General features: G+C 33.8%; 3 protein-coding genes across 4 annotated transcripts; 1 reads left to right on the top strand and 2 right to left on the bottom strand.

Moving 5' to 3' along the window:
* Positions 1 to 1,304: 1,304 nt before the first annotated feature.
* On the bottom strand, positions 1,305 to 3,031 carry LOC123886010 (probable L-cysteine desulfhydrase, chloroplastic). Its single transcript, XM_045935364.1, has one exon. It carries the CDS (start codon positions 2,812 to 2,814, stop codon positions 1,459 to 1,461), a length of 1,356 nt encoding a protein of 451 aa, XP_045791320.1. The 5' UTR covers positions 2,815 to 3,031; the 3' UTR covers positions 1,305 to 1,458.
* Positions 3,032 to 4,714: 1,683 nt separating this feature from the next.
* Positions 4,715 to 7,323, bottom strand: LOC123885938. Its single transcript, XM_045935302.1, has 3 exons — positions 7,130 to 7,323; positions 5,769 to 5,928; positions 4,715 to 4,888 (listed from the first exon to the last, which is right to left on the bottom strand). The coding sequence occupies exons 2-3, from the start codon at positions 5,914 to 5,916 to the stop codon at positions 4,746 to 4,748; spliced, it is 291 nt and encodes a 96-aa protein (XP_045791258.1). The 5' UTR covers positions 5,917 to 5,928; positions 7,130 to 7,323; the 3' UTR covers positions 4,715 to 4,745.
* Positions 7,324 to 9,066: 1,743 nt separating this feature from the next.
* Positions 9,067 to 14,089, top strand: LOC123885812 (aspartic proteinase-like). Of its 2 annotated transcripts, none has more exons than XM_045935230.1 (14): positions 9,067 to 9,224; positions 10,184 to 10,549; positions 10,634 to 10,694; positions 10,822 to 10,916; positions 11,018 to 11,130; positions 11,504 to 11,672; positions 11,766 to 11,805; positions 12,007 to 12,071; positions 12,155 to 12,268; positions 12,363 to 12,427; positions 12,662 to 12,815; positions 12,912 to 13,031; positions 13,661 to 13,749; positions 13,854 to 14,089. In XM_045935230.1, the coding sequence occupies exons 2-14, from the start codon at positions 10,193 to 10,195 to the stop codon at positions 13,936 to 13,938; spliced, it is 1,527 nt and encodes a 508-aa protein (XP_045791186.1). In that variant the 5' UTR covers positions 9,067 to 9,224; positions 10,184 to 10,192; the 3' UTR covers positions 13,939 to 14,089. The 2 variants fall into 2 exon arrangements, with proteins under 2 accessions (XP_045791186.1, XP_045791125.1); XM_045935169.1 differs by having other exon boundaries at positions 9,214 to 9,335.
* Positions 14,090 to 14,661: the final 572 nt, after the last annotated feature.

The raw sequence follows: 14,661 nt of genomic DNA, 5'->3' as shown, positions 1-14,661 counted from the left end.
CTCGAAATGATTTGCTTTCATTTTTTTTCTAAAATATTCACGTAAGTTTTCTATTCACGAAGAGTGTGATGAATGTGATGAATCATGAAGATTCATTATTTTGTTAAGTAATTTTTAATAATCTTCAACAAATTAGTGTAATGGTTGAAGTGATTATTACCGTGCATAAGGTCGGAAAATAAAAAATATTACTAAATCTTGCTTGCCAACAGAGTTTAATACCCTGTGTAACAAAAAAAAAACAAAGTTTAATACCCTTTTAGAGTTTGGATTTCCGCATGAAGCACGTTGGACTGCCATGGCGTCTAACCAAATCACTAAAACCCGCCTTTCTTAGATTCATCATAGTATCTCTGTCGACCTTCTGCCAATCGGCCCTAGGCACAAGCTGAGCAAAAGGGAAGGAAGGCTCACCAAACACCTCCTTAGCAACCTGAAGTTGAGAGAAAATTGTCACAATAATTGAACTCTTCATTGGATGTATCCCTTCAAAGTTGAAATTGTTCCTCGAGACCCAAATGCTCCACATGACCAAAGGTTAGCGCTAAATAAGCTTGACTTTCGTGAACAAGAGCACCTCATCTACAAAGAACAAATGAGAGATATTAGGACCTTCCCTTGAAAGTTGCAATTGATGTCATTTGCCATCCTGAATTGTCTAGGTAATCACATTTCTTAGTCGTTCCATACAAAACACGAAAAGTTAGGGCGAAAGTAAGTCCGTTTGACGAAAGTTCCGTAAAAGATGAAAGTATTTTTGGCGGGCCATACTTTTCACAAAGGCAATCAAATTGCCGATGTTTTAGCCAAATATGACATCAACCACTTTTTTTGAATCGTATGACTCTTAAAATAGAAAAACTCTTTTAATTAAATTACTCTAGTTTTATGACTTTAAGCTCATGTTTCTAATATTTTTCGAATGTGATCTCATTAACTTTTAATTTTTGTTGTCTTGTTGGCTTATTCTAGATATTTTATGATGTTCTATGAACTTTCGAATGATAACTTTTATAGACTCAATAGATACATATTTTGACTACATAAAATATTCTTTTTTTGTTAGATACGGGGCAAGTTGACCCGTTTTGTCATCCTAATTTTCCGAACGATATTTTTATATATATTTATTTAATCAGTCTCTTAATGATACTCATTAGTGTAACTTTGTAAGTACAATATTTTTTTTACAGATTGGCATTTTCATCATTTCTATTTTTTAATAACATAGCAAAACTTTTAATTAGGTAGATAGAATAGAACGGTAGCTAGCTACTACTCAAAGCTTGAAAATTTCCAAACAATTACTGCAAAATACTCGTATTTGATAATTAAAATCTCAACAAACTGAGCACCACATAGTGTGAGACAATCACAAAAGCAGTGTTTTATTCAACTAAAACTCAGTATTTGCCAAATACATTAAAATTGTTGTATTTTCTAAGAACATGGTAATTGCTAGTAAAGCAAACTACCATTAGTTGAAGTGGAAAGAAGAGCACAAGTGAATCCATCACTTACAAGTTTGTTAATTGCATCCCTAAACTTGTAATAATCATCAACTTTATTATACACTTGATAAGAAATTCTAGCATATCCACTTACACATCCAACTTCCCCTCCATCTCTAAAATAAATAGGTACTTCAACCCCAAAAAACTCCCTCAAATGTGTCCTAAGATTAATAGCATCACAATCATTCATAATCCTCAAAGAAGGTGGCAAACCAACCATAACCATACTTGCACTCATATGATGAGGTGTTCCAAGATGTGTCCCCCAAGCTTCCACCAACATCTCACCCATCTCAACAACACAATCATGGTTCCTCTTTTTAATTCCTTCAATTCCACCTTCAAATCTATTCACAAATTCCATAACAGCAGGAACAACTAACTGAGAACTATAGTCTCTATTTCCAATCCATGAACTTTCAATAGCTAATCCATTCCTGTACTGGTGTGACACGATAGGGTGATGCAAATCAACTGAATTAACTGATTTACGCGCGTAGATAAATGCTACCGAAGGTGGACAAAAAAACCACTTATGCATATTGCTTGCGTAAAAATCAGCTCCAATCTCTTGCATATCAACGCGCGGTGTGCACCCAATCGCGTGAGCCGCGTCAACGAAAACTTGCTCAACACCTTCCTCTCTACAAATCTTAACTAACTCTTTCACCGGAATCACCATGCTCGGCATAGAAGTCACGTGATCGATAACTGCCAATCTAACTTTAGTATTGCTACCTTCGCTCTTTGCTTTTTCCAACGCGTGACGGAACTCTCTTATGATGTCGTCTTCGGAGTTAACGGGAAAAGCGAGTGGAACCTCGATGACTCTACCACCAGCACGTGTGACGTACGCTTCAATAGCTTTCTTGACGGAGCCGTAAGCATAGTGAAGCATGACGACAGCATCTCCTTTATTGAACTTTCCTTCATGGAAAGCCCATGATGCTTGCTGAAGAACAATTGTGGTGGCAGTGGAGGCATTATCCACAATGGAGATTTCATCTAGGTGTTGGGCGTTGACGAGTTCTTTGATGATGGTTCGGGAATGGAGGATTCCTTTTTTGAGGTAGTTGAAATAGAAGTGATCGGGTTGACGGAGGAATTTGAGCTGCAATTCATGTTGAGCTGCGAGGACGGAGGATGGACAGCAACCGAAGGCTCCGTTGTTGAGGCGTGCTATGTTGGGGTCATGGTGGGAGAATTCTGATTGAATCTCAGCGTCGGTGATCGGAGAGATACAGAGCTTTGGTTTCTTTGAAAGGTTGCCGTTTTTGTGATTTTGATCGTGGAAGGCCATCGGAGGATATGAGAGTCAAAATCACTATCAGAGTGATGAGTTTAGGGGAATGGAAGGAATACAAAACGTTGACGGAAGAACCAACCAAAAGCCTATAATGCAACTTGTTATTTTTATAGTACTGGTATTATTTTATAGTTAAGGATGTTTGTTTTCTTATTCATGTCTGCATCTTCATCCGTCCGTTTGCAATGTTTTATTCTTTCTTTTCTCGTATTTGATGTCGTGTCGTGTTCCACTAACTAACTATGATTAATTAACTCTAACTGGTTTGGTTTCCTTTTACTGCTGAATTTGGGGATGAGACCATATAATCTAAGAGAAACAAAAATAGAAATCATGAAGAGTAATAATACAAGAGTCAAAAGTCTTCTTTACAATGCCTTCTTTAGTTACAAGTTCCATGACTAAGTCATAAATTTTTTACCAGTGAAAATAGGATAAGATGATATAATATTTTATTGCTATAGATTAAAATAAAGACAAGATAATTTGTCTTGTCTTCAACCACCAAACAGGTTCTTATAAATTAGGTGACAACCACGATGTTTTTTTTTTGACAGCATGAAAGCCACAATGCTATCAATGGATACAATACAATTGAGTCTCGCATTCTATCAATTACTACCTATCTTTTATTTATATTGGACCATTTAACATGACTTCGAATAATTGCTATTGCTTTTACATGGAAGCATGTAAGTCGATGATGCCAATGTATTTTAGACTCAAACGAAAAAGTTTGTTTGTGGCTTCATTTTCCAAGCATTGTCATATACTCCCTCCGGTCCTTTTTATAAGAAACACTTTGAAAAAATTACACATACCAAGGAAACACATTTAACATAGTTATTTTCATTTAATACTCTTATAAATTTAAATTTATTCCATGTATACCCTTATTTAATTACATTTTATTCAACTAACTTACTTATTTTTAAATTCTCACTCATAATAAATAAGGGCATAAGTGAAATTGAACATTTAAACCATTTGAAAATTGGTCAAAGTTTTTTATAAAAAGGACCAAATTTTTTTCCCAAAGTGTTCCTTATAAAAAGGACCGGAGGGAGTATTAGATTTTTATGTTGAATTACTACTTCGCCACTTTGGGGTGCTTTGACGTTGGCCAAATAAACAAGGAAAAACTATCATCTTGAAATGCTTATAATGTTTGCGTTAAAAGCTGTATACAAACCTATGTGTGCAGTCATAAAAACATCCTGGTAAGAATTTTTTGGGGGTATGGTTATCCGGGGTGTTCTATTAAGACTTTTAGTGTCCTAAAAGAAAGTAGACCTTGATGAACTTGTTATGTAAATTACTGGTAATAACTAGTTTGGAAGTATTAAAAGATGTTTTCTCTCCCGACACCCCGTGATTCTTTTATACCCCCAATATTCCATTTTTCTCTTGCAGAAAAATTCGGTTCGCAGAAACCAAATTTTTACTAGTGCAAATTCAGAGTAAATTTCGGTTTTTAGAAACCGAATTTTGTTTTCAAGGAAAAAAAAACTTCAGTTTCTACAAACCGAAGTTTTTTCAAGAGTAAAATTGGAAATTCAGGAGGTATAAAAGAAACACGGGGAATCTGCAGAGAAAACATCATTTTGAAAAACAAAAAGTATAAAACATACTTTTGCAAGTGCAATAGCTCCACAATTTACGAAAGTAACCAGCCTAATTTTGCATTGTGATGCCATAAAAGGTTCATTTATACATAAAACTTGTAGATGCAAGGTATTTGTAACCCGACTCATTTATACCATAAAACTTGTAGATGCAAGGTATTTGTAACCCAACTCACGTAGATTATGAAGTTATAAGAGCAACATGGTTCCATTCTCGTAACACCTCAAAATTTATCATTTCCCTATTTCTTTATGTGGGCGAAGGGGGGGGGGGGGGGGGGGGGGGGGTTACAAACAGTGTTACTTTTTATTGTCATAAGCAGCTATATTCTGGGGCTCACATTCAGGACTAAACAAACGAACAAGCAAAGCTGTGCTTGAACTTACAGTTACAGCTCCACATGCTGCCCATCGAAGACTCCTAGGAATTTGAATTCGAGGACCTGCATCACCAACAAAGCAAAAGTTCTATGAACTATAATGAAAGACCAAGAGATTGTGAAAAATAAGATGTCAGAAATATTATTAATATTAAAAAAAAAGGTAAAGTGCTGTGGTTACAAGCAATTATAGTGCTGTATTTGCATTGATCATCATCCACATGATGAAAGCAATGTTTTTTTTTTGGAAAAGCAAAGAAGTTTATTAAAATAAGATATGAGCACAAGAAGTGCTAATATACAAAACTAGCAAGTCTGATACATAGAACATCAAAAGATGCAGACCCAGACTAATAGCAATGAGCCACACCAAGACTATCAAGTCGCCTAAGCAAACAGCCAAGGAGCACAAAGTTTTGTTCTTTATAACAGCTTAACATCACAAGAAAACACCAGGACCAGAAATAACTATGATACACCAAAAGCAAGGAAGCCCAACACAAACAAAACAAGACAGATACAAATCTGAAAAATAATGCGCTCAATATAGCTTGTCTTTCACTCTTAGAAGCCGTGTAACAGGTCTAACGCAGCTAACACCTCAAAGTAGCAGCAAACAATGCTAAGATAGAAAAACGAAATGCACCCAAGCCAAACGAAAGCAATGTTAAGTGGCAATATTCGGTTTGAATAATTTAAAGCAAGGATCAGGAATAAGCAACGGCTCAAAAGTTGTAACCACAGTCTAACAATAAATTAATAACAGGAAACATTCAAAGTATTAGTAATAATAATTCACATTGACAGAGGCGTGAGAGTTCGGAGATTAAGAACTATAAGACATTTATAAATTAGAACTGAACTTTCAAAAGCATTAGTCTGTAGGTGACTAACAGACATGAATGTAGAACAGAAAAGAAGCAAGGGTAAAAGTAGAACGAACCATAGTGCATTCGGCAAAGGACCCAAAATCCGAATGCTCCACCAACACTAAATATTCCAGCTGTGTGTCTCATTAGTCTAGAACACGGTTTGCAATCAGACCTCATGACATCGCCCTCAGAATAGCCTAAGAATTGCCTTAGTGACATTGTAACAGTTACCTGCAGCAACATCGTAGTAAGGTCAATGAACCATATTAATGATCATCTTTGTAGATGCAGAAATGTGCGACAAATAAAAAAAAATCACAGAAATCCTTGATGTTTTGACTAGATCTGCTTGTTTTTATTGTTATGGGATGATTGGAGAATGTAGAAGCATAATTGTAAATCACATGAATGATAATAAGTTTGTAGTCGGGAACCTAAATATAAAGCCAAAAATAACATTCAGATTTCAACTCATAAAAAAACCTTGCTGGTTTGGCTTGTTAAAATTGAAAAGAACAAGCCACAAATTAAACCACATCCATTATTTCAGCAGATACAATAAAAGTTACAAATCAAATTAGCTACGTTACAAAGATCCCAATCAAAGCATTACAACCTATCACCACTTTACACGCCTACAAGGCTACAACAGAAACTTGAGATTATTTGTATAGCAAATAATTACCATTGTGAAAAGCAGCGACATTTAGATAGCCAGTACTTAATTCAAGCAAAATATAACCAGAACGGGCACCAATGAAAACAAAAAAAATCTTGATATCAGTCGTTCACAACACCCTTAATAACATCACTTCCCAAATAAAACTTATATGATGGCATTGCAATTGAATGCAAATAGGACAACCATCAACTATCAACCACCTCCCACATCTCGTTCCAAACAAACCAGCAATAATCGAAAAAATGACACACCCTAAGCCAATCTTATCTTGATTCTCAACCAAGTAGTCCCACAATTTTTATTTTTATTCTGGTCAAGTAGCCTAGTGGCTAGAAATTCCACCCATAAGGTGAATAAGTGGGGTGTCCAGGGTATGAACCCCGACCCCTACATATATATAATGCGATGTCGATGTCCCTACCAACTGAACTAAGCTCACAGGGACAGTAGTCTCCCACCATTGTAATTCTAACTATAAGAAAGTTGGAATTAATTAAGCAAAAGTTGAGATAAATGGAGAGTATAAAGCAAATGTTTAAGATGAAATTTGTAATAAAAGAATGAACCTCATTGAGGCATTTTGACAAACACCTAGTGAGCACACATATTATTATATTAAAATGAATTAGACAATGATGCAAACTCGTAAAGGGCTATCTTGAAATGAAAGAAGAGAATAATAGAATTGTAATAACCAAATATATACACACAACACAATTCAGCATCATGGAAGGGGTTAGAAGCTCTTACCGGTGACGACTGCTGAAGGCTTCAATGCTGAAACGGAAGTAACTTATTGTCCTTTGTACCGGTTGTGGCGTGGTTCACTTGGATTTGATTATTGTCCCTTTCTAAAGTTGCAAAATGTGCTTTCTCAAAGAGGGAAAGAGCAGAGAAGAGCAGAGACTAGAGAGAGATGCACGAGTAAATCCTTTCTATAAAAAAAATTGCATAAATCCTCAAATTTAATTTTAGTGTGTCTCAATAATATATAAAATAATTTTAGATTTGGGTAAAATTTTATATAAATAATCTAAATGATATAAATCTTAAATTCATTGTAATTTTTATAATTGTTAGAACGTTATTACGCGGCATAAATTTATCGTTGTAATTTTTTTTGTCAAGTAGTTTAGTGACTAAAAAATTCATCTTACAAGTGAATAAGCGGAGTGTTCCGAATTCGAACTCGGACTCCTGTACATATCGTACGATATCCATACCAACTGAGCTAAACTCTCAGGGACATTATCGTTGTAATTTTATCCGTCCACATATATAGTTATTGATTTTTTTTTTAAACTCCAAGTATATAGATATAAAACAAAGAGTTTAATTGATATGCACCGACACTGTAAAATAGTTTTACACCATCGTCCAATAAACAATCATTATTTTGTCATGTCATATCAAGAAAGTAGGGTAAAATGGGGTGATGTGGCGGAAAATATGGTTGGTATTGGTTGATAGTGTAAAATTATTTTACACCGTCGGTACATATCAATTAAATTCTAAAACAAAACCATCAAATATATAGGATTAAAATTAAAATGTTGTCATTAAAAAAAGTTGTTATCATTAAAATGAATAATTTCATATTTTAAATAAGAATAAACATTATACTGTGCTACCTTTTTTTAAAATTAATAGTAGCATGTAGCTTTATTGTGACGATTGACGAACTAATAATAGTGCATTTTAAAATTATAACGACTAATTTTATATTTATAAATTAATATCGCCCGTGGCATCGTTCCTACAATGTCCACCAATGTTATTTGTCAGAGGCACATGAATATTTGGGAGTTAAAGAACGTTCATTTTTTTTTTTATAAGCATTAAAGAACGTTCATTAATTCACAACTTCCTTCTGCATATCGCTGGCAAAATGAATGACAATGAATGAATTGCAATGAATTGAATTGAAAAAAGATGTTAAATGTGTAAAAATGTGTTGGACTTAATGGACCCATTTAAAAGTTTTTGTTGACTTGCGTGGATATTTGAAAAATGTGGTTGAGTTGTTTAAATATTTAAAAAGTACTCCCTCTGGTTCTTATTATAAGGAACAATTTGGAAAAAACACACATACCAAGAAATCTTATTTTTCTTAATAAAAATTATAAAATTTTACAATCTATTCCAAAACTAACCTTGGTGTATTAATTTATCCTTAGGGAATATATCACTCTAATTAATGCATAACTTTGGAATTGATACAATTTAATAAGGGTAAAAATGGAATTGTAAGAATAAATTTAATGATTGTTTCTTATAAAAAGGACCAATTTTTTTCTCCAAATTATTCCTTATAAAAAGAACCGGAGGGAGTATGAAATAATATAAAGAATGAAACGAGACCCACTCAATGAACCCATATGAGTTCATGGGATAATAATAGTGCTCTAAAAACTATAAACTCAATCAGTCTCATTATACACTAAAAACTAGCTATAAATTCAAGAGTTACTAACCAATCGTTAGTTGGTTCAGTGATGATTGATGCTGAATTTTGTAGGGGGGCCACGATTCGATTCCTCACAACTATAATTGGGAGGAGGCTAAAACCACTTGATGTCAAAACTGACCATCGAACCGGATTAAGCCGATAGTTCAAAGGAAAGAAAAAAAAATTTCAAGAGTCACTTTCTTGTTGTTGCCAAAAGGAACAAAAGGGAAATGAGTGTATTTGAAAGAAGCCAAGTATCCATATAGTACACAAGGCGGAAAGAGTCTACTATTTGTGGACACCTTCCTATTTTTTGTTGTTTATGTGTTTTGTTTTGGCACTCAACTTAGCTCAGCTACTACTTCCTTCTTCATTTTTGGCCCTCACCACTGACTGGTACGTTCCTAACGATAACACCATCCGTATACTATCTTAAGCTTTTTATATCTTCCAATTTTTAATCCTCAATCTTTTATAGATATTTTGTTTTTCTGCTATATGCTTCAGGTTTGATTTTCTGTTTTCTTAATTATTTTTTTAATATTTATTTTATGATTATCATGTTTTGTTCAGTTTAGTCTTGTTGATTTCTCTTCAATTATATCATTTTTCCACATATTTAACTTTTTTGTTTGATTGTTTTCCATGATCTATATTTATGGGTTAGACTAATTTAGTAATAATAACTTACTTCAAGATGGAGATAGAGATAAGATAAGAAAGACAAGAGTAAAAACATATCATTTAAGATTGTACTACTTATAAGATGTTTCTTGGGATTCTAATAATCTCTATCTCTCACTAGTAACCTTGGTTGTGAAGATTGTTGTTAGTTCACTTTTTTGCACCTTTTTTAACATAGGGTATTTTCACAATACTACTCCCGGTCCTTTTTACGAGAGACAACCGAGTCAACAAAAGTTGATGTATCAAGTTCATAATATAGACCAAATACATCAATTACTGTTTACTCAGTTGTATCACATAAAAAATATCGAAGGGAGTAATAATAATAATAACCTTGGTTATGAAAGAGACCATATCTCGATATCCTAATTCAGTAGATAAAAGAAGTGTTGGAATTAAGTGTAAGTGGTTACTACTACATCGGATAGAAATGAGCTAAATGAAGATATATGAAAGAGCTTACTCATATACTTATTGTCTTAAGGTTTTGAGTGGAGATACGGTGTAACAGTCTTTTGGTAATCCTATTTGTAAAATTTGTTAATGTGGAAAATAGATAACAAGGAGTCAAAGATTTGGCGTCTTTATAATTGCTGTTTGTTATGTAAAAATTGGGAGTTTGGGACTATATCCGACTTGACTTTCTTTCTTCGTATCCTGTCTGGCAGATTTTCTCTATGGGGAACAAGTATCTGTTGGTGGCTTGCTGTTTGTGGGCTTTGACATGCTCGCTTCTTCCTTCTTTCTCCTATGGACTTATGCGGATTGATTTGAAGAAGAGAACTCTAGATCTTGAAAGTATTAAAGCTGCTAGAATGGTGAGAGAGAGGCTAAAGTCAAGCAGACCCGTGTTGGGCGCAAATGACCAGTATACCGCTAAATCATCTGATGATGCCATAGTGCCTTTGAAGAATTATTTGGATGCACAATATTATGGAGAGATTGGAATTGGCACACCTCCACAGACCTTTAATGTCATATTTGATACTGGTAGTTCCAACCTTTGGGTTCCATCGTCGAAATGCTATTTTTCTGTGAGTTCATCTTAACTCTCATGTCTTTACTCATCACAAAAATGTATATATATGCTTGTCTTATTGACTGATATTCTCTCACAGCTTGCCTGCTACACCCATCATTGGTACAAGGCAAAGAAATCCAAAACATATACCAAAAATGGTAAAGCCATCCTCTCATTACTCATATTTATTTATAGTGGCCGATGAAATACGCAAAGTGTAAATTACATGCTTCTGTATGCTGCTTAATACACTCAAATGTCCTTTTCTTTTACTTGTTAATTCAGGAACATCATGTAAAATAGCATATGGATCTGGAACAATATCTGGTTTTTTCAGTCAAGATGATGTTAAACTTGGTGATGTTGTTGTCAAGGATGTGGTGAGTGCTTCTTTATCTACGAGCTCGTGCATCAAGTTATACTGTATAGTTATACAGCAAATCTTAGAGGCTTAACTATTATATTATCCTTGAAACTGTAGGATTTCATTGAAGCTACCCGTGAAGGAAGTATTTCCTTTGTGCTGGCAAAGTTTGATGGACTACTTGGACTTGGGTTTCAGGAGATCTCTGTTGAAAATGCTGTGCCAGTATGGTATGTTCCAATTAATCCTTTGTTATTTCATTTGCATCTGATTGCATGTCAGAACTAAATATGTTGAGTCTCTTATATCCTTTAATTTAGGCTTTGTTTGGATAAACAACTTTATTAAGAATTTATAGCATAAGTGCTTATCATATAAGTGTTTATGTATAAGTTATTTCTATAACAAAAGAAAAATAAAACCAAACTATTTTCATATAATTTATCCTAGAGAACTTACGGAAATAAGCTGAAAATAGCTTATGGACATGTCATATGTTGTTTCTATAAGCTTTCTCAAACAATCTCACAAGTGTTTATGCTAGTAGATAAGCTCAGTTAAGCCAATCCAAGCAGGCTCTTAATGATCCATTATAAATCACAGGTACGAAATGGTGCAGCAAGATCTAGTAAATGAGCAGGTGTTCTCTTTTTGGCTTAATGGGGATCCAAAAGCGAAAAAGGGTGGTGAGCTAGTTCTTGGGGGTGTTGATCCGGATCACTTCAAAGGAAAACATATATATGTTCCAGTCACTCAAAAAGGTTATTGGCAGGTTAGAAAAACAAAATTTAGCTTGATCAGGAATTCTATTCAAATATATAGTTTAATGCAGAAAAACTTGACATGAATATATATACCTTTTCAGTTCAATATGGGAGATTTTTTCATCGGAGGTCTTTCAACAGGTGACTTCACTGTTCTTCAACAATAAAAGTTATATTTTGGGGAATATGGAGAAAACATGAATTTCTTTAGTTTCCTCTCATAGTGTAGTATTTTTCAAAGAAATGTAATCCATGTACAAAGTGTACATTTACATTATTTTGGTAATTGTAAATTTGATTACAAAGTGCATCTAATTGTGTAACATGTCAATGTTATTTTAGGTGTTTGCGAAAGTGGCTGTGCTGCTATTGTGGATTCAGGAACATCATTGCTTGCTGGTCCAACTGTAATATTATTTACTCAATCTTTTCAATATTATTTACTCATCTTTTCTTTTATACGTTTTGTTGACTGAGTTGATAATTTCAGACTGTTGTGACCGAAATCAACCATGCTATTGGAGCTGAAGGAGTTCTGAGTGTAGAATGTAAGGAAATTGTTACTGAATATGGAGAGTTGATATGGGATCTCTTGGTAGCCGGGGTATGTTCTCTCGCCTACCCTTTAATGTTTTTCTTTTTGCCTTGACTTGTAGTCTTTGCTCTTTCTCCTTATGCAATTTCTACCCGATTTTCAGGTAAGACCTGGTGATGTATGTTCACAAGTTGGTTTATGTGTTTCCAAGAGGGATCAATCTAAGAGGTTAGAAGGTTTTCTTTTTTTGTTAAAATAAAATCGAGCATCTTTGTCTATCAATGTGTCAAATGCCTTTCATTCATTGTATTTCAATTGGCGATAAGTTGAAGATGTTGGTTTATACTCTTCATTGGTTACAATTACTAGTTTATTAATTTCTTTCTTTGCCACTGCGAAAGTTTACAATGCTACCAGATTTTGGCTCAAACAGACTCTAATTTATCTTTGAATCCTATGCAGCATGGGGATTGAGATGGTTACCGAAAAGGAACAGGGAGAGTTATCTGCTAAAGATACTGCTTTGTGCTCTTCCTGTCAGATGCTTGTGATTTGGATCCAGAATCAACTTAAACGAAAGTCAACTAAGGATAGAATATTCAACTACGTAAATCAAGTAAGCCTTTTGAATGATCCTTTCAAGAAACCTGAATTGTTGTTTAGATTTATCTCATTGCATGATCTATTAATTTTTTTGTTTAATTATTGACAGCTATGCGAGAGCTTGCCAAGTCCTAATGGGGAGTCCATAGTAGACTGTAATAGCATTTATCAACTGCCAAATATTTCGTTTACTATCGGAGATAAATCTTTCGTCCTCAGTCCAGAGCAGGTTAGCTTTTGAAATTTTGATAAATTACATTTCAATGCAGCTTTGAGAGGGTTATACTCTCCTATAAATTTATTGTAATCATGAAAAGAACAATTGGGTCATGTTCTAACTTTGTAAATTTGTGAAGATATTTAGGCTTTTGGCTAGAAATTTGAATTACAGAGAAACTAATAGTAATATCTATCCAGAAGATTTTAGTTAAAACTCTAAGAAAAACCGAACCTTAACTAAACTGAAAAGAACCAAAATGTTACCAAAAACCGAACCTCTCGAACCAAACTGAACCAAACTATCTCAGTTTGGTTTTTGGTTTTTTTAACAGTCCTTATTATTTAGTTTGGTTCGGTTTTTGTTTTGTTCTCAAAAGTCCTAATTATCAGTTCGGTTTGAAAAAGTACAATTCGGTATTTTCTAGAGGTAGTTTTGGTTCGGTTCAGAACTATAAAACTGGTGCACCGAACCTTTATATCAGTTCAGTCCGGGACGAACTACTAACGGTTTGGTTCATTTTTCCTTCCAGAACCGAACCATGAACAATCCTAAATTAATAACTTACAAAAAATGGCCGCATAATTTATTTTGCTGATTTCTTTTATTTATTGGTTCTGAAAATGCTCTGTACTTTTCAGTATATTTTGAAAACCGGAGAAGGCATTGCACAAGTCTGCCTCAGTGGGTTTATTGCTTTCGACATTCCTCCTCCACGGGGTCCTCTCTGGTATCTCTTACAACATTAACTATATACTTACACTTGCATAGTACATAACAAACCATGCTTGAAATAGATCATGTTCTAAACTTTGCCCTTTTTCTTTTCTGAAGGATTCTTGGTGATATTTTCATGAGGGTATATCACACTGTCTTCGACTATGGAAATCTGCAACTTGGTTTTGCTGAAGCTGCTTAGTGAGACTTCTGGTAGATTATTATGTATGAATACTTTCTTATGAGCTTGATAGTGTGTACTGTATATAAGCTCCTATGTAACTACTATGTTTCAGGTTAACTTTATGGATTCATATATATTCATATACGTGAAACTATCTGTGTTAAAGACAGTATCAAGTAGTATTTGTGTAATGTATTAAATTGTTTACTTTAGCACAAAAATAAATGAAAAATAGAATGCATAGCTGGCAGAATAAATCTACAATATAATTAAAAATGTTATTGTGTTTTTTTTTTTGTCAAATAGCTTAGTGACTAAAAATTTCATTTCTAAGGTGGATACATGAGATAACCGCGATTCGAAGACCTAAAGGAGGGGTACTTTAACAATAGCAAACACGTTTGAATACACATTTACTAGTTTTTTTTTCCTTCCAACTAATACTAGTTGTGAACAACAATATATGATTATTGTGTTTTTTAATATTTGGTTATATTGTTTTTACTTTTAACTTTAATCCTAAAAGTAATAATTCTCTAGTAATAATAGATTAACATATAACGTAAATAATTATATTCAGACATCCACATATTATGTTATTATTATTATTCTCCTTTCTAAAAAAATTAATAAATATAAATTGAGCAGACATTTGAATTATTATTGGAGGGACATATAAAATTTACTTCTTTAATTTTATTTTTTTTTGGTAAATTGAGCAGATTTTTTTTTGGTAAATTG

This window comes from Trifolium pratense, linkage group LG1, assembly GCF_020283565.1.
Source record: "Trifolium pratense cultivar HEN17-A07 linkage group LG1, ARS_RC_1.1, whole genome shotgun sequence".
In the NCBI taxonomy this organism is placed as follows: Eukaryota; Viridiplantae; Streptophyta; class Magnoliopsida; order Fabales; family Fabaceae; genus Trifolium; species Trifolium pratense.
Note: the sequence above shows the minus strand (reverse complement) of the source record. Positions and strands in the feature narration are given on the sequence as shown.